The 20,778-nt window shown below is 37.6% G+C and overlaps 1 protein-coding gene and 1 non-coding gene across 3 annotated transcripts in view; one reads left to right on the top strand and one right to left on the bottom strand.

Annotated features, from left to right (window-relative positions):
- The first annotated feature begins 383 nt into the window (after positions 1–383).
- AK5 (adenylate kinase 5) overlaps positions 384–20,778 on the top strand; it is a 283,479-nt gene continuing 263,084 nt past the window's right edge. For both annotated transcript variants that reach the window (XM_049771780.1, XM_049771781.1), the window contains exons 1-5: positions 384–718; positions 5,887–6,073; positions 14,671–14,838; positions 17,715–17,884; positions 17,997–18,110. In XM_049771780.1, the coding sequence (XP_049627737.1) occupies positions 659–718; positions 5,887–6,073; positions 14,671–14,838; positions 17,715–17,884; positions 17,997–18,110 (699 nt within the window). In that variant the 5' untranslated portion in view covers positions 384–658. The remainder of the gene's footprint in view (positions 719–5,886; positions 6,074–14,670; positions 14,839–17,714; positions 17,885–17,996; positions 18,111–20,778) is intronic.
- On the bottom strand, positions 5,466–5,598 carry LOC126007816 (small nucleolar RNA SNORA51). The gene has a single exon (XR_007495298.1). It is a non-coding gene; the product is annotated as a small nucleolar RNA SNORA51 (small nucleolar RNA).

Consider the following 20,778-nt stretch of genomic DNA (forward strand, 5'->3'; position numbering starts at 1 on the left):
GGGGTGGGGGACTCCGGAGTGTGTGTGCTTGCGTGTACACACATTTGCTTGTGCAAAATGCCTTTAGAAGTGAAAGGGTCGCAGCTTACTGGGGGGATGACCCTCCCAACACACACACACACACACACACACACACACACACACACACACACACACACACACACACACACACACACACACACACACACCCTACTCCTTTGTCACCTAAGGGGGGCGCCTCCATTGGCGCCCACTCGGGCAGCAACGCTTAGCGCCAAAGGTGCGGCACGAAGGGGTGTGACCACGGGGGCCCCCCGCGCGCGCCCATCCCCACCCACGCACCCCGCGCCACCCCGCACAGCGTGACTGGCCGCCGCCACCGCAGCAGCAGCAGCAGCAGCGCGGGCTCCGGAGGCGCAGAGCGCGGCGGTAGGGTTGCAGCTGAGCGTCCAACTCTCAGTCCTCCCGCAAGCCTCCCTCTCCCCGCGTCCCTCCGAGGTCCGGGAGCCCCGAAAGCCGCCTCGCGGAGCCCCGCAACCCCAGCTCTGGGACCCCCCGGAGAGGTGCGCGGGGGGCGCTGGCGAGGGCGCGCGCGAGCCAGACTTGCACCTCCTGCTCCATCCAGTCCAGCTAGCTGCAGCCTGGGTGTCTCCCTGTCAGCAGCACGCGCCGCACAGCCATGAACACCAACGAGGCCAAGGAGTACCTGGCCCGGAGGGAGATCCCTCAGCTCTTCGAGGTACGGGGGGGCTCTCGGGCTGGCCAAGGGAGAGGGCGCATGGAGAAGCCGGGCGGCATCTGGGGCGTTGGTGCTGAGCCAGCCGCGCCCCCCGGTCCCACCGTGCAGACGTGGGGCGAGGAAGTGAATGGGCGAGCTCCAGCTCGCTAGGGACGGGGGGTGGAGGTGGTGGGGTGGTTGGGAAACAGCACCCCCCCCTTTTTTTTTGCTACTGGACGTTGCTTCTACTCCTAAGGCTGCTCTAGCAAGCCCGCATTTCTCAGGACAAGTTTTCAGGGTGCTCTGTGCGCGCCCGGGGTGGCCCCGCACACTGCAGCCGGACCGCACTGTCCAGGGCGCAGGCCAGGCCAGGTGGGTGCGTCGGAGTTGCCCCGAGAGAGCCCAAAAGATTTAAATTCCGAATGGTCGAGAACGCTAGACCCCCTCCTTGCAAGGAGTCTGTAGGCAAAAGCACCCCGGGGACGCCCAGAAGATAGGGATGAAGATGCGAAAGGTGGTAGAGGTTGGGATTTGGGGAAGGGGAAATATCAACAAGGAATCTGACCCCCCCAACCCCCCCAATTCCCAGTGCAGCGCTGCTGCCTTCAGATTCAAAGCTATCAATCTCCCTACCCTATTCTGCTCTTTTGGTGAATGAACTCCAGGGCACCTTTCTTCGGAACAGAAGGTTTTCTGTCCTAGCCTCCCAAGTCGTTTCCCCACTAGGCACGCCGATCCTTGGTCCCTCCTAAAAAGTGGAGCTCGCAGCGCCCCCGATGAGGGGGACACGGGCTCCTGTTGCTTGGGGTCAGACCGCAGCACTGCATCGGTTGCACCAGAGGCCCTGGGGTAGGAACACTGGGCTAGTGTGAGAAGCCACTGAGATGAAGTCAAAAGGGACCTTGTTCTGCTTCAAACCACAAGCCTCCGCCAGACGCGGATGTTTCTGCTTTCTTTCTCTACGTATTGGAAGACTGGAACACTCCTGAATTCTTGGTGCTTTTGCTTATGTTTTTAGAAAAGAATGGAAGTGAGCCAAGCTTCATAGAGAGAAAGCTCTGTGAGGGCAATTTCATTCATTCCCGACAAGAGCCACTTTGACCCCCCCCCCACTCCCAATTCTTTTGCCCTTTATTTAAGGGCTGGGTAGTTCCAATAGAAATTTAAAATTCCACTGGGGGAAATAATTGTGTCCCCTCTTTTTCAAATGTGTGTCCAAGTTAATTTTTAAACTTGGCTGCTTTAATTATAGATTTTTCCCCACCTCTATAAACCACTGGTGTTGGTTCTACCAGAAGCCAAAATTTCCTCTTTCACCATCCTCTGCATCTGGTCTTTGAAGCCCCAATCTGGCAAGTGTATTTGTGATACGTGCATTAAAAATAATAGGGTAGTGTTGTTGCCTATGGAAAGGTTTGAAAGGTTTTCTTTGGTAGTTCTTTGAAGTTTCAGAAAAGTAGTTGTGGATATGAAGCATTCAAAAAAGTAATTATATATATGAAGCTTTTTGTCATAGTATTCCTACTAAGGTTAATTTCATTTCAACTCAGAATTCTAAGAGAAAGATTTGAAGCATCTTTAGGATGGTCACCTGCAAAGTGCAACTTGATAGTACAATTTATTATCTATCTGTTTATTTTTCTTTATAAATGTGAGTGTTTCTCTCCTCAGTGGAAAGATTTTAGTAGTTCATGAAAATTGGCACAGTGCATGGAAATAAGTGATGGTAGGCTTCCTGTCCCTTACCTTCCGGTTTTTACATTTTTTTTGTTTTTGTTTTTGTTTTGCTTGTGAATAGGACATTTCAAATTAGGGCACACCGAGAGAAGGAGGTCCATTCCCTTAAGTGAATTGCTGTAAAGCTGGGTACCTAAATGCAATATGGGGGATGAGGATGGTGATTGTAGCAGCCCTCCAGAAGTTTCATCCTTTCAGTAAGAATCTGTTATGCACATCACAGAGGGAACTAAAACCTGGCAGTTCTCCAGGTGATGCGTACTCCCTGTGATGAGTAACTACTCAGAGTTTTGATTGGAATTTCATCTTAAGGCAAAGTATATCTGTATACAAAGTTTAGCAAGTACTTCTCAAACATTGGCTGTAAGTGTTAGACAAGTAATTGATTATTAAGTTTGTATCATCTCATCACGAGATGCATTAAGTGACCTTTGATATTTATTTCTAATTTGACATCATATAAGCCAAATGAGCTCATTCTGCTAGGTTCGAGTATGAAGTGTATTTCTACTTTTAGATTACATTTTATTTCTTTGATTTTTGGCTTACACCTGGATGTATTCAGGGCTTCCTTCTGGCTCTGCATACAGGAATTATTCCTGGAAGTTTTGGGGGTGGGGGTACTATATGTGGTGATTGGAACAGAATTCAGGTCAGCTAAGTGCAAGGTGAGTCCCTACCTTTCTTACATTAAAAAAAAAATAGGGGCTGGAGTGATAGCACAGCAGGTAGAGAGTTTCCCTTGCACATAGCTGACCCAGGTTCGGTTTCTGGCATCCCAGATGGTCCCCTAAACCCACCAGGAGTGATTCCTGAATGCAAAGCTAGGAGTAGCATCACTGGGTGTTGTCTCCCCAAAACAAACAAAAAAATCAAAAATTACTTTCCCTTGTTTTGTTGTGAACTCTTGAATCTAGCTAGCTATATGAAGTGCATATGTGTATATCTATCTATCTATCTATCTATATATCTATATCTATATATATACTGATTTTTCACTTGAGGTCATAGGCTTAGCAATAAATTTGGATACTTGGTAAAGTCTGGGTTAAGTCATATAAGATCATTCAGTACTCAGAAATGTAATTCAAGAAACTGAGTAATAATGTTTTATTCACTGGAGGTGGCTGACTACTAGAAGAAAGGATTGAGATGATCCATAAAGGGGAAAAGCCATTCTCCCTACTATGGCCTATACCCTTAGAGGAGTTAGTTTTATTTAGAGTGGCTAGGAACTGATATTTTTTCCATTAAAAATGTCATTGAATATGTTTACTCATTGTAGGCAATAATAAGAAGTTAAAAACGGATCTACCATCTAACTTTTTGAACTGTGGCTCCGCATCCTGCAGAGTCACATAACTGAAAATGGAGGTCAATCGGAAAAGGTCTCTGGACTCACACTGACTAAAAATTAATTCGGAATCAAAGGCTGTAAGGAAGCCAAGGTGTGTCTGGCATGCTCAGCCAGACACATTTTTTCCAACAAAAAGGGTTTTTTGAATGGAATAGTTTAAGAAAAACTGATTAAGTGTGATTCATTTTGTAGTGGACTGTGTGAGGCACAGATTATCCAGCATTTTCTTTAATGTAAGAATTTTTTCAAGCTGTGAAGCAGAACAGGTAGATTTTAGAATCAGGAACGATAAATTAGAACTCAGGGCCTATCAGTTTCTAGCTGTGAATAATCTTGATCAATTCACTGTCACCTCTCAGCCTGGATTTCCTAATCTATATAAAGAAGATGGATATGCCTTGTAGAATAGAAAGTTGATATATGGACAAGCAATACAAACACACACAGAGAGAAAGCATTATCCCAGTATTAGCAGTATTAACTAACATAGGACAAGAATGAGATGTTAATTATAGTGTGTATGTGAAAATGATGCATCTTTGCTCAAACAGATCTGGAAACACAGATTGTGGATGCATAGCTTAATTTTTTTCCCCCACTCCTGGAATCAAATTCTACTGATTGAACACTCTAGCCCACGTTATTTAGGATTCCAAAGAACTAATGTACCCTGTAAGAACTGTTAAATCCCCAGTGGTTTTTCTATGAAATCTAAAGGAAAATGTTTTGCTCCTCAGTTTAGTTCCCGGAAGTCAGCATTCCCAAACTTGTAGCATTTTTAGAAATGAGTCTATGTGACACGTGAGTCATCAATAATAACAGTAACTCAGGATCCTGCCTTTTTTTTGTTGTTGTTGTTGCTGATTTTCCTTAAATCTCAAAGTATGTTATGGTGACAATTAAATATCAAATAGAAATTTTTTATTCTATTTTTGGTTTCAAATTACTTTTTATAGTTAAAATAGTTTGGAAGCTTGGACGATAGCTTAATGGATTGGAATCAGTCCTGGGCACTATCTGGTTCTCAAAGCACCAAGCCAGGAGTAGCTCCTGATTCTTATAAAGTGTAGCCCCCCCAACCCACAAAGTAAAATAAGTAAGTCAAAATAGTTTAATATGCATGAGGCCAGACAGTATAGTGGGTGAGGTTCTTGTCTTGCATGAAATTGGTCTAAGTTCAGTCCTTGGCATCCCTGACTCCACCTGAATGATTCCTGAGCATAAAGTCAGGAATAACCCTTGATTGCCATCAGTGTGGCTTAAAACATAGTTTAATGAGCATCCAACATGGCTCAGAGAAAGTGTCAAGAAGAGAAGATTGTAATGAGAAAACTCCATACTGTTGTTAAAGTTTATATTTTAGAATAATGACTGATACATAGCTGAAGGTGATGAGATTTTTACTGGGTACCAGAGACACTGAAGAACTAGTTCACAAGTCATCCTAGGAGTTCAAGTAAAACTTCCTGATAATAATAGTCAGTAAATACATCAACAACACTCATAACTTTGTGCAGAATCAGGCAAGTATTTTATATGCATTTTACGAACACTTGAATATTGAATCCTTAAAGAACCTTCTGAAATGAATGTTATTACTCCCATTACATAGATGAAGTAACTGAGACTTGGAGATTTTAAAGATAGGTAGGGATGAAGGAAATAATGACATTTTTTTGTCCCCCAATTCACAATACAGACCAGGCAAAGGGCCTGTGTTGAGGTGTATATGGAGTGCATTTACTGTACCTCCTCTTTCTATACAGTCAGCGCCAAGAACACAGCCTGTGGTAAGAATTGGGAGGCCGACTGAGACATTTTTATATTGCCATTTATTTTATTTCCACCTTAACTGATATAGTCAACTGAATTGTTTATAAGGCACAGATCCCTGAGCTGAAAACTAATTGGTTGAATATTTAAAGGGATGTCTTATTCAGATCTTAACTTTGACTAAAGGAAAGAACCACTGATGTTAAGTTGACTATACATAGGTGAGTATTAATGTTGCAGTCAGCAAGTCAGCACAGCTCTCTTATAAAAAAGGATGCAGCTTCAAATGGACTGTAACTATGCATATTTTATTGTGTTTTAGAGCCTTCTGAATGGATTGATGTGTTCTAAGCCTGAAGATCCAGTAGAGTACTTGGAAACTTGTTTACAAAAAGTAAAGGAATTAGGTGGTTGTGACAAGGTGAAATGGGACACATTTGTCAGCCAGGAAAAGAAGATCCTACCTCCACTCAATGGAGGGCAGTCACGGAGATCCTTTTTCAGAAATGGTAATGTATACAAAGAATAATCGTTTTTAGCTGTATAAACATTGAATATTGACTTCCCATATTGTCTGTAGGCAGTGATCTAATTCATTTGGTTTCCAAAAACCCTAGCAGGATATTTGGACTTAGAACATGACTACTTCCGTTCTGCTACCTCCTCTGTAATAAAAAAAAAAAATTACATGCCATTGTCCAATGTTTCACTAAAGGTATTATGAAATCTTACATTACTAATATCATTATTTTGCAAATGGATTGCATTAGCACATACTATTTTTTCATTGCAAACCAGACTTTCCTTAGTAAGTCAAGAACACAAAAATTAGTAGTGATTATATAACAATTCAACATGTAAGAACATGTTGAATATTAGCTGAATATTGGCTGGCAAGATCTGTCTAACATTATCAAGTTTCCAGATTCAAAATTTATTTAATGACTCTACAGAAATGCACTTAAAGTTTATATGTTAATCTGACAAGGATTTATTAAGTAATTGCTAAAATCACTAAATAAGATTAGACATCTGGGTGCTATAAAAGAAGTAGGATATTCTATAAAGACATGAACTTGTTTAATAATTTGAAGAATAGCTTAGATTTAGAACAATAGAAGTTTGCTAAAGGAGATTCATGGTGTAGAGATAGCTTAAAATGTAATTATAAGAATAAGTGATTCAATATCATTCAATCAGCCTTGAGACTCTGGATAAAATTGAGAAGTATAATGGTCTGTGTAAACCGGAATCAGTTCCAGTTAGGGAAACTAAATTAATTCTGTCCCAGTGCAAATATCATCATATTTTCAACTGTTAAGCAACTTTAAAAATCTGCCATGAAAAGTTTTATCTAGATAGACAGGATTTGAAGTGCAGACAATTCTATTTGTATTAAATACAAAGGGGAAATAAACCTTTGTTTTAATTAGTCTTGACCCACTTAGCTTTTATTTAAATGCAGTGTGGGGGAAAAGTCATATTGTGTTAATTTTAATGAAACACTAGCAGAAACATTTCCTCAGAAACACCTCAAGAGAAAATAAGAGTCCTCCTTTATCCACATAGGAATTATCAAGTGATTCAAACTTGGGGGCTTGAGGGATACCTTTAGCCAATTATATGCTGTAGCAATCATTTAGTAGATTACACTACGATAAAAAAAAAGTTATCTTTTTTTTTTTACTGTTTTTTGGGGGGGGCACACGAAGGGGCCCTCAGGGGTTACTATTGACTCTGCACTCAAAAATTACTTCTGGTAGTGCCAGAGAATGAGATACTGGGGATCAAACCTGGGTCTGCCACTTGCAAGGCAGTGTCCTACCTGCTGTGGAATCATTCCAGCCCTTTTAAAAGTCATCTTTTTTAACAGGGGCTGTTCCCTGCTAAGGTCAGAGGCCTATAGGACTGCTTCTAGCTGTGCTCAGGGAACTTTGCAATGCCTGTTATTAAACTAAGGATGGAACATGCTAGGCATGTGCTCTGCTGCATGAGTTGTCTTTCCCGTTTAATAAAATAATATTTTTGTGGGCTCATACAGTTCACACATGTTCCAAAACCACTAACATTTCCCAAGGTGGTGTAATACTGCTTTAACTTGACTCACTGTTGAATAGATACCCCATAGATTTGTTAGATCCAATTAAAAAAATGCTTTCTAAATTTTAAAGCTTAGCAAACCTCAGGTATTACTACATTTCGTTTAAGAGAGTATTTATGTTCTTAAATGTAAATCTAAGGGGACAAGTTATGCTTAGCTAGGCACACAGGTAAATGACTATTTGCAATAAAATGTTCTCGGATTATTCAATTCACAGTTTTCTTATTTGATAATATCAAGAAGCCAGGTAGTTCAAATATATAAAGAGACAGGACTTTGATAAAACTAGAATGCAGAACTGGAGAATAATCATTATCAAAAACAGTCAGGGAGGTACAAATTTGGAAAAAATGTTGGGCTGAGCAAATAAAATCTTTGAAGTTTTGTTGGAAGAAAGATAACGCCTTCATAGTTTATGACTTAGCCCAATAATCCAAGGCAAGTATAGAAAATGTAGTTTTAACATTCATTAGAGTTAGAATTGCTTGCTAATTTTAGCATCTCCATACCTGCTGATACTTTATTAGAATTTTGATTCATCTCAATTCTAGTTAATTATAAAATAGAACTTTTCTATATTCTATGGTACAAAATTTTCTTGATCATTTTTCTATGTCTAAGACAGCATTTCTCAACCAGAGGCCATATGACCCCATGTAGGCTGCCAGGATATTTCAATGGACCACATTAGGTGCTAATAATGTATACATGATGATGGTGGCACAATGGCCTGAGACTACGTATCAACCATTAGGACAAGGGCTACAAAAATAAACAAGCAAGCAAAAACAAGGTTGAAATAGATGACCACAAAAAAAAAAAAAAGAAAGAAAAATAGAAACAGAAATAGATGACCATAGCCAGAGAAAGGTTGGGAAACATTGATCTAGTAAGCTAAAACTCAAAATGATTTTTAAGTTGATCTATTCTAATTTCATTTTAAGATGCTTTACACATTTGTGCTCTGTAGATGTCCACTATCATATGTGGAAGAATTATTAAATTTAATAAATTTGCTCACTTTCCAGCAAGTTAGAATATTCTCACTATTTTCAGATATAAAGAATGGTTCATTCAGCTTTGCCGAAAAATTATATACTATGCTAATGTATAATTACCATAAAATATTCCTTGAAATACAGCATTTTTTGGTTGTTTTTTGGGCCACACCCGGCGATGTTCAGGGGTTACTCCTGGCTGTCTGCTCAGAAATAGATTCTGGCAGGCACGGGGGACCATATGGGACACCGGGATTCGAACCAACCACCTTTGGTCCTGGATCGGCTGCTTGTAAGGCAAATGTAAATGCGCTATCTCTCCAGGCCCGAAATACAGCATTTTAATCATCTCAGGAAATTACTTTCTTAAGTAAAACCATGATAAAAAAGCAAGGATAAATTATTGGCTGGTAGGCTTTTAAACCATTTTGTAAAAAAGTGAGCTGAACATCCATTTTTTTTTTCTGGCTCTATGTATTCAATTGGTCACACAATTAATTACTCATGGATAATAAGGATTTTATTTCCTGTGACAATGGTGTATCACTTTTAGACAGTCTCATTGTCATCTTATTTAAAGTAAACATACTATATTTGATTCCAAACGAGTGCTCCCTTTTTCTTTATTTTCATGAAGTCAGTCAATGATTAATTGCTTAATAAAATGATCAATTTACTGAGGATTGTTATGTGTTGGACACTCTTTTAGAACTGAGCATGTAGTCACAAAAATAAGTGAACAAGCCTCACTTCTGTGTTTATGGAGCTTAATCTAGCAATGAAGTTAAATCTTAAACACGTAAGATATATTTACCTTAGGTTGAGTTAGCGGGTAGGCTTCCTGGAAGAAGTGGTAAGCTAGTATTTGGAGACAGAAAGCTGCGTATGTGAGTAGGTGTTAGCTTGAGCAGGATAGAAGAGATTGAGGATACATCAGTGAGAACATAAATTCCTGTCATAGAAGCTATGCTATGCCAAAATCAGAAGCAATATTTCTGGAGCAAAGGAGCACATAAAGAATCTATATGTAATATAAAATGTTTCTTTTTGGGGGGGTTATAAACCTGGCAGACTTTTTAACCTTTATTTTCTTTTTTTCTTAGTTGGATTAGTATCCCACATCTAGCCATATTTTTCACATCCAACTATTCACTTTCATCTATTATCTCTCAAATAGTCCTCATTTTTCACCAATGTGTCAGTTCAACAACTTCCAAGCATCTACTCCTGCTTCTAGTCTCTTTCTCAAACCTAATCCAACCACCCCAGATTACTTTTTCTCAAAATTCATATCTCAGTTCTTATGTTCTTATTTTGTCACTTCTCTATCCACCACAAAAAAATCTCTTATAGTATTCTGGACATATTAAAACTTTACACATCATTGCTCATTCATTCTTTCTACCATCTTAATCTTTGATTTTTCTCCAGTGGAAATGATCTATTAATTGTCATTAATCTCCTCACTATTAACTAAGCAGATATTTATTGGACACTGATTGCCCCAATTGTTTAGGATCACAAGAAACGATTCCTTGTTTTTAGGGAACTTAATGTTTTAATGGGAAAAGAAAAACAATGAGTGAATCCCAGAGGTCTCAGGTGAAGTGGAAGGTGCTATGATGTCCTCAGACCAATTGGGTGCCTACCTTAGATGAGAAAGTAAGGTCTTTTTATAGGAGGTGACAATTAATCTTAGGTATGAGTGAAAAGCAGCAGCCAGCCATGGGACCAACATGAAAAGACAAATTTCAGCAGTGGCTTGTGGGAGCCAGTGTGGAGTCAGGCATTGAAGATACTCTTAACTGATTCTCATTGTGGCTTGGGGAAGAGCAATATTCCTGGGGATTGAGACAAGCATATTTATTTGAATATGTTTGGTAGGTAAAGTCAATGGGAGTAGAAATTAAAAGTAAGAGATGAAAATAATAAAAAAATGATGCCTAGGGGTTTTCCTTGCTTTAAGTAAAGCAATTAAATCTCAAAGTACAGCAGGAAACATCATTACCATTTCTTTTCCCTTTATTTTGCTTTGAGGGCTTTTGGGAGGGTGGGGACACACCTGGCTGTTCTAAGGGCTTATTCCTGGCTCTGTGCTCAGAAATCATTGCTGCCTACTCAGATTGAATCTGGGTCAGCCATGTAAGCACCCTACCCATTGTACTATCATCGCAAACCTTATCATCTCTCCTTACAAAAAATTTTTTTTAATTTTTTAGGTAAAATGGTTCCAATAGTGTTAACCTGCATGGTTTAGATGAACAAAGTTACAAACCTCATCAAAGTTCCCAAGACCTTCCACCAGTTTATAACTTGTCTGTCACCTCTTCTGCTTTCCTTTCACTTCTTGATATTCTCAGTTTAGCTTTCAAAGGCCAAGAGTTTGTTCTCATTAGATATTATTCATCCCTCTATTATGTTTCTTTTTATATAGCATATGAGTAAGATCATATCATTTGTTTTTTTTTTCTTATAATTTATATCACTTAAAGTGGTCTAGTCTAATTCAGGTTTCAACATACTGCAAGATTTCAGACTTTATTATAGCTGCATAGTATTCCATTTTGGTATCTGTACCACAATTTCATTATTCATTCATACGTCTTTGGAAATTTGAGTTATTTTCATTTCCCAGGTATTGTATTTAGTGCTACAATGAACATAGTATGCAAACAAATAACTCAGAGTAAATTGAAAACCTTGAGGTTAGGGCCAGAGATAACACAATGGATAAGACATTTACCTTACACAAGGGTAACCTGGATTCTATCTCCTTAGATTCTGCCAGATATGATGATTCCTGAACACAGAACCAACCAGGAATAATCTTAGAGAACTGTCATATGTGGCCACAAAGCACAAAACAAAACAAAAGTCAAAAACTTAAAATTAGACCATAATACATATGTTTTATAAAGGAAACATAGGCATAATTCTGCAGGATATAGACCTCAGATGTCTTTAGTCGAAAAGACAACAATAAAGTTTTTTATAAGTGGGACTACATCAAACTAAAAAGGTTTTGCATGGCCAAACCAATTTGAGCTAAAATATTGAAGATTATTCCTGGTTGGTTCTGTGCTCAGGAATTATCACATCTGGCCGAATCTAAGGAGATAGAATCCAGGTCAGCCTTGTGTAAGGTAAATGTCTTACCCATTGTGGTATCTCTGGCCCTAACCTCAAGGTTTTCAATTTACTCTGAGTTAGCTTTATTTTTTATTACAAGCTAAAAATTGAACATAAATTTAAATAGTTTTAAAGTATTAAAATGTTCACTCCTTACTAGATAGGAGAAAATATTTTTACACTATAGACCAGCTAAAGGACTTCATGTATAAGATAAATAAACCACTCACAAATCTCAATAACAAAATCCCAATAATCCATCAAAAATTGGGGTGAAGAGATGAAAAAGACACTTCATAAAAGAGGGCATGTAGTCTGCTAGTAGGCATACAAAATTGTTCATTATTATTACTTCACAAGAAAATGCAAATCAAAACAACAATGAGGTATCCTTGCACACCAATGACAATGGCAAATATCCAAAAGTTGAAAGCACTCAGTGTCGGTGAACCCACGGTCATTGTTAGTGGGAATATTGTCTGGCTCATATTTCCTTTAAAATGATATGGGAGCTTCCTTAGAAACAAAACATTGATCTCACTTTTGACTCTGGGATCCCAACTCTTCATGACATTTTCTTTTCGTTTTATTCTTGGTTTTGGAGCACAACTGGCAGTGATCTGGAGCTAATCTCAATTTAGTATTCAAGGATCATTCCTTGTAATGCTTAGAGTACCATGGACTCAAATCCATGCTTCCTGCTTGTAAAGCATGTGCTCCACCCACTTGGCTAGCTCTCTAGCCCCATCATTGTCTTTCTTTGTAGATCCCTTTTCAGCAGATTGTAAAGAATATCTGTTGCCACCTTTAGCGTGTCAGTGATCATTGACCTCATTTATTCTCTCAATGGAGAATAGAAAGTTCTGTGTAATCAATACCCTGGGAAATGTTAACTGTTGTGCTACGATAAATCCAAGTTGCCCTTAGCTGTATCTGCAGTGAAAGATCAGGTGGCCTCTTATCTGCACAGCTATCTTTTAAGTAATTAGGCCTTTTCTATTCCTCCAAGAACAGTGATAAAAGAGCAGGAAGAAACAAGGAGCCACACACTGTATTTCCACAACAGGTTGAGATTATCTATCTAATTTGAATTTGTTAGCTCCATCCTCTGCTCCTTTTTGAGTGTCATATGTATTTCTGACCAGTTATTTTTATATTTTGCTTCTACCAACTGTAATAGTATTTATATGTTTTATCATCTATACAAGTCTTTTAGAGTTGCTTTTGAAAAATCTGACGACTTTTGTCCAAATGAATCTTTCTGTTATAAAGTCTTATGTTTATCCAGGATGATACTTATCTAGGCACTTGTTTTGTTTGCTGTGTAGAACTCTCTTGGATATAAGTATGTACATTCTATTTCACATAAACCCTGTGGGTACAGAACTACACTTTTTTTTATATTGACTCATCCTCAACACAGTAACATGCCTAGCAATAAATAACAAATATCAGTTGTCATTATAGATAAAAGTTAAATCTTCACAGTTAAAATTTTAAATCAAGAAGATTAAAGGTAAAAAATATTGGGAAAGTAAAACTATGTGATGCTGAAAATATTCTGCCTTATAGAGAAACTGATTGCGAATGGGCTAGGAGAGATAGTACAGTACAGTACAGTAGTATAATGCTTGCCTTGCATGCAGCTGGCCTGAGTTCAATTCTCTGCATCCCATATGGTCCCTTTGAACCCACCAGGAATGATCCTGAGCACAGAGCCCTGAGCACAACTGGGTGTGGCCACCAAGACAGATAAGAGAAATTGATTACTACTCTTCTGCATGGTTTCTGATTAGATTTTGTGCATGGTGCTGAATGCTATTACACTGTATCACAGTGGAGCACCTAGTCTATAGTGAGTATGAATAAATATTGAAATGTTGGATTACCGGTCCTATCTAATTAGTATTTATACTCCACCCTAGAATGTTATCTGTTGATGGGATTGCTGGATTCCCCCTACTTAGTATTCCTCCTCCACCCTAGGGTATAACCTGATTCTTGCTAATAAAACAGTCTGATTTTCAGAAAGGAAGGGGCTCATTCTTCAGTCATCCTTCACTAAGCTGCTTTCCTCCTTAGGGGCAGAAGACTAGTGTGGTAGGATTCCTGGCCTGAGTGTTGGAATTTCTGAACCAGTTCCTGCACCTTTTCAGAGTGGATTATTTCTGCTTCCAGACCTGTGTCTCGCCAGATCCTAGTTTTGGAGACTGGGACTCTGTTTATGTTGAATGAATAGCATCGCATCAGTGGAAAACTAAATATGTTGGAGATGTTTGTGCACTACACACCTGTAGGAAGCACTATTTGCAGAATATATGCAAATTGCTAAACCAGACTCAACAGTACTTAAGAGAATTCTTTCAGAACAGGAGTTTGCAAACTACTACAGCTAGCCAAAGCTGGTTCACTGTACATTTTTTTATAAATGAAGCTAAATTGGATAATACGCTCATCCATTGGTTAATGTATATTGTTTGTGACTCCATTCTGGACTATTCACTGATTAAGTGGAATGTGGATGGTGTTCAAGCCCAAATTGTTCACCATCTGAGCTTTTAAGAAAAGTGTTGATGGCTGAGAGATGGGTCTTCCAGTCAAAAACAAAAGTTCTAAACATCTTATTATAATTTAAACCTGGCTATGCTCAGGGCCATACTCATGGCTCTGTGCTCAGAGATCAGTTATAACATATATCAGGACCATATGGGATATTGGGGAATGAACATAGGTCAGCTGTATGCAAGGCAAGTGCTTACCCAAGGGAGTATATCTCTAGCCCCAGTTCTAAACTTCCTTCTACACATTTGCTACATGCAAAATCAAATGTTTTGTTGTGCTTTTTGTCCAATTTCAAAGTTATCTTACTCTTTCGCAGTAATGCCTGAAAATACAAACTTTCCATATCGGCGATATGATCGGCTTCCTCCAATTCATCAATTCTCCATAGAAAGTGACACAGATCTCTCTGAGACTGCAGAGTTAATTGAGGAGTATGAAGTTTTTGATCCTGCTAGACCAAGACCAAAAATCATTCTTGTCATAGGTATGAAAACAAAAAACAAATTTGTATTCTGTTAAGTAACTTTGTCACTATAGCTTCAGTCCTCTAACTTTATATATACCTACATTTCAAAAAATTATGTGAATTGTGTATGACATTGCAAATATTTAATCAGATAATAACAAAATATAAGAATTCACCAAGTAGATGTTAATATGGTATGATATTGTTATACAATATAGTGTTTATTATAGTCTTATAGAACCACACTGTAAAGTCACAGAAATTATAGTGAAAGTAATCTCCTCTTTATGATTTATTGCTATAGGGCAATAAATTTATTTAACCTGGATAACTGAATTCATTACAATGATGGATGTTTTTGCCTTTAACTCAACAAGTTGAATTTTTATTCACTATTATTTTAGAGGAAAAAGAAATATATTTTCAGGGGCAGAGTAGCACCTACAAACAAAATACAAATGCAGTGATTAGATTATCAAATTTAATAGCATAGCAAATAGCATGAGTTTAATCAAATTATAGCAGCTGAATTTTGGAGGGACCTCAGAAGGCCCCTAGAGTCTCTTCTAGTAATTCTCATCCAACTAGGCCAAGATGCCCAATGCAAAGGTTTGAGAATGAAATGCTCTTTAGGCCCTGCTCTGCTAGGGATTGCCTGGTCTACTCCTGTAGTGTTCTGAGACCTTTAAGGCCATAACTGGCCATGTTTAAGAGCCTCCAGACTGCACCTATGATGCTTATCAGACTGCATGGTGCCAAGGATCAAACATGGGTCAATAATGCTTATTTCCTTACCCCTATAATTAGAAGTTATTTTAATTGCCACTATGAATCTTTTAATGGCATGAAAAATCAACTTGATACTATTCACATGAATAGGTATTTTAGGTGTTATAAATATTTTTTACGAAATTTTAATTTCTCTTGCAAATTCTGAATTTTAAAATATAATAACATTTAAAATTCCTAAAGACACCCTTTCTACAAGACAGCTTTAGCCATTATTTCCCTTTCCAGTTTGACTCAGATTCACTGAGATGACCAAGAGATTTGAGCAGCTATTCTTCTCTAACTAGAAAGTTAACAGAAGGCAAAATGCTTACAGTATTTATTTAAAGAACATAAAGTTACTAAGGAGAAAATCCTGTGAACTAATATACTGAACAATAATATTGTTTTGAGTGAGGGAGTTTGCACCCTTTCCGGTTGTGCTCAGAAACTATTCTTGGCTCTGTGCACAGGGGTCACTCCTGGCAGTGCTAAATTGGGGTAGCTACATATAGGACAAGTGGCTTAAGCCTTGTACTATCTCTCTGATCTCTGAAAAATGTTTTAATATTGCGAGACTTAAATGAATGACATTTGTACATTTCTAAATCTAATGATAATAGATTGTAAATTTATTTAAATATGAGTTGTTTGAATAGTAATTCATAGGAAGATTTCTAAAACTTAGTATTTTCTTATTTTTATGACTAAAAATTTATATTCATTGCTTAGAAGTCAAGGAAATACATTACCAAGAGAGATATTATAACTAAGATAGTATATTATTATTGCTATTATTATTATCATTATTTTTATTAGATTGTGGGACCACACCTACCCATGTTCAGGGTTGGTTACTTCTACTTGAAGAATTAGCTCCCAGTGGTGTTTCAGGACCTTCATGTAACAGAGATTAACCCTGAACTTTCTGAATACTAAGCATGAGCTACAGTCCTTTCCTTTGAGTTACCTCTTCATTCCTACAAGATAGATTTATAATTGAAGAGTAATTGAAAATTAATTCAACAGTTTCTGGTGCAGTATTTTTCAAATACTTTTTCTTATTGCACTTAGTAAAATATTGGTCGCTAATTAGAGATTGAAGAAAAGAAGACAAACGTAAATTACCATTTTATTAATTATTTTTATTTTGACCAAGTGGATTACAAATCATTCACAGTAGTATTTTAGGTAAATAGTGATATTGAATCAGAGGCATTCCCACCACCAATGTTGTTCTCTCTCCACCCCTGTACCCAGCCTGCATCCCATATTGCCCCTCCTTTGCCCCCCCCCCCGGGCTGCTAGTATAAGTGGTCCCTTCGGTATCTAGTTTGTTGTAGATTGGGTAAAAATTCTGTTGTAGTTGGCTTTGGATTTGGTGGGTTTGTTTTTTTTATTTCTACTCAATGTTCATATGACTGTTTTGGTCTTGGTGCCCTCCGTTATTTTCTCCTCAATTTGTAAGGCAGAACAAGATGGTTCAAGTTATGTGGTTCTGTTTGACGGTAAATCACCATTTTATGGTAAAAATATTTAACTTTTATTATTTTTTGGTGTTAAATATAATATTGGTTTTTATTAATAGGTTGAAGAAATAGCAATTTGACATAAAGGTACATTGCAACATGTATGAATTTGGGGCATTGCACATTTCACAAACTAATCTTACGCCTTTTTAATAAAATAAGATCTTTAGGGCAGATATAAATGCTAATATTTTCCTCACTTCACAATTCTTTTTATTCAGTAAAATCAACCTGTTTCCCAGGGGTGTGATCCTAATTATAGATTCCCACACTGTATTATAACATTTTATGTATTACAAGGATGGAGGGTCAATGGTTGTAAATAATTTTGAGAGGATTATTTTGGGAAAGAGAGAAATCAAAGTATTAAGTTCATCTACCAAAATTGAGACAATTTTATGACTTTTTTGAAATTATAAAATAATCATCTCTGATCTTTACACATTTCTATTACTTCAAAAAAAAAGGGAATGGAGAAGATATTCAAATAAGCAGTGGCTACCAGTGTCTAGACTGCATCTCAAGGTCAAAGCAGTTGTATAAAAGGAATTTCTTGTTATATCAGAAGGTTACAGTTTTACATGTTTTAAATAATAGGTGGACCAGGAAGTGGAAAGGGTACTCAAAGTTTGAAAATTGCAGAACGTTATGGATTCCAATATATTTCTGTGGGAGAATTACTAAGAAAGAAGATCCACAATACCAGCAGCAATAGGAAATGGAGTCTTATTGCTAAAATAATTACAACTGGAGAACTGGCCCCACAGGTACTTCTGTGTAATTTGCTTCTATTCAGCAAAGATTTTTATGCCAATATGGTATACCAGAAACAGAATACTAAGTTTTATGATTGTCTTTCATCCTTTTTCTTTATGAAAGGAAACGACAATTACAGAGATAAAACAGAAATTGATGCAGATACCCGATGAAGAGGGCATCGTCATTGATGGATTTCCAAGAGATGTTGCCCAGGCTCTATCTTTTGAGGATCAAGTAAGAATGTTTCCTTATAGTTTCCATTCACCTGGGTCTCTGTGAGCTTCATGGGCCACCAAGCCCAATACTTTGGGAGTGTGAGGGGAACCTTGCTGTTCTGGGCATATATCAGGTATTTGCTCTAACACTGAAATATCTTCAGCCCTTCTTCTCTTTACAATGTAAGTGTTGTAATTTTTGCCTAAAAATCTGTAATTAAAAAATCTAATTTCTTGGAAGACTTGCTATTTTGAATAAACACTATCTGAAAATAGACAAGTACATTTGTATAAGTTGAAAGGAGGTCATTTCCTTGGCATCTCTACTTAAAAAGTTGGAAAACCATCTCTGCCAAAAGAAAATATAAAAGCTAGTTCAAGAATACATTAATATTATTTAAAACTTCAGTATCTTTTACCTTAATTTCAAAATTCTTCACAGTCTCTCTCAAAATTTTCTCTCAAAATTCTTATTCAATGTCTCTTTCAATTTATCTTACCCAGATTCCATCTCTCTTACCTTTATTTCCAGATTCTTCCCTACATTTCAAAGTTTCTTTCTTAAAAATATTATTATTTTTAATCTTTAATTACTAAATGCAGACTAGTACATTACTCCCTGGTGATGTAAAATATAATTCTGTACTTAAATTGTCACCAGTTATGGATGCCCTTCTCTTGGGCTACGCGTGAATACTGAACACCTACCTATGAAATTTTTTTTTATTTTTAATTCTTACTTAAAAATTTTAATCACAGATATAATATATGGTCACACGAACTTTAGGTCTTGGGGTAAAAAAGTGAAAATTCTCCATTTGCCTTCCTTTTCTGAGAAATGCTGCTAAGTTTATCTTTATCCTTCTAGAGTTTTCTTGGATATCAGATGCTTCTATGCACATCATATCTTCGCATAGTAAAGGGACACCAAATTCACAGACAAATGTGTTTTATATGTTTGCAACTATTTCCAAACAACTTCTCCCATAAATTTTCTAAAGATGGGGCCAGAGATTGCACAGCATTAGGGCATTTGCCTTGTACTCAGCCAACACCAGACGGACACTGCTCCAATTCCCGGAATTTCATATGGAACCCCTGAGCCTGCCAGGAGTGATTTCTGGGCACAAAGCAGGGAGTAATCCCTGAGAGCGATGGGTGTGACAAAACTAAAACCAAAAACCAAAAAAAAAAAAAAAAGATTTTCTAAAGTTGTTATCCCATTACTGTTGAATCAGAGTATTATTTCTCCAGATTATTTCTAACCAAATAATAATTTATTTGCCATCTGATAACTATTAAAGACCATTTTAGTTGTTGAATTTAAACTTAATCTTCTCACATATGTAAGAAGTCTGGCTCTAGGTTGCTTAAGGCTAGAAGAGTGGCTTCATAAAAGCCTCTCTTTGAACATTCCCATGAGTTTTCTTGGAATACCCATTATGCTGGAATCTCTTTACCACACTTCAGGATTCCCATTCCCACTCTAAATCCAGAACTTTTAGTGCTTACTCAATTTAAAGATTCGGCTCTCATTCTACTATTGAAAGGAGAAAAAGTCAAAAACATAAAAATTATGCTGTTGCTATTGCCTCCACATATTTTTGTCACAAACAGTAGTGTTCCCCATGGTTCTTGCTGTTTTAGGATACCTGAATGCTAGATAGGCCATCCCATCACATACCATCTCCTGACATATGGAATGAGATCTGGTTGGTGGATACAAGAAGTCAGAATTACTTAATCCTTTCTTTGTAATGTTTTTCAAACACAATATCTCGTTTCTCTCTTTCTCTCCTCTGGAAGTAATTTTGGAAGATCCTTGACACTTCTGATCATTTTGAAAACATGAACAGATCATCTCATTTTCAAGTATTAAAAAGTTCATTCCTTAGTTATATCACACTAAATCAATCAGGAGGAGGTGAGTGGGCACTGAAAGTACAAAAAAAGCCATATTTAGTCTTAATCAAAGCTTCAATTTCTTTTTCTTTTTTTCTATTATTGTCTTTGTTGTCCATGGCTTAGGCGTGGCTCAGACTCGGCTCAGACTCACAGATCTAACAAATTGTGTCAGAATCACAAAATTCTTCCTTCTGCAGGTCAGGTAGACAGGAAGTGCCAGTACATGTAAAACTTTCCACCAACACCCTCTCTCTGTGCATAGTCAATCCCCACTTTTTTATGGTCCTGATACAGGTAATGGGCGAAGATCACAATATTGGCTTAGGCTTATGGAAATCAGATTGCAGTTCTTTAGAATGGTCTGGTATCTCTGTAGACAAGTAGTCCTGTCTATGTACTATTTTCAACCACACCTCACTATGCAACAACTTCTTCAGATGGTGATGTAGTACCTTGAAGGTTCTTGTTCTCCGCAGTCAGGATGATGGTGCCTGAGTTGAGTGACACTATTTCTGAACTGCAGGAATTCATATTGTTCAAGCCATGCTGAAGTGTTAAGATTAAGTCAAGAATTAAAGTCAACCCTGTTTACTCCACATCCTATGTAGCACTCTTCTTTCTTTCTTTCTTTCTTTCTTTCTTTCTTTCTTTCTTTCTTTCTTTCTTTCTTTCTTTCTTTCTTTCTTTCTTTCTTCTTTCTTTCTTTCTTTTTCTCTCTGTCTCTTTTTTTTTCTTTCTTTACTTCTTTCCTTACTTTCTTCTATCTTTATATCTTTCTTTCT

Source organism: Suncus etruscus, chromosome 4 (assembly GCF_024139225.1).
Source record: "Suncus etruscus isolate mSunEtr1 chromosome 4, mSunEtr1.pri.cur, whole genome shotgun sequence".
Classification (NCBI taxonomy): Eukaryota; Metazoa; Chordata; class Mammalia; order Eulipotyphla; family Soricidae; genus Suncus; species Suncus etruscus.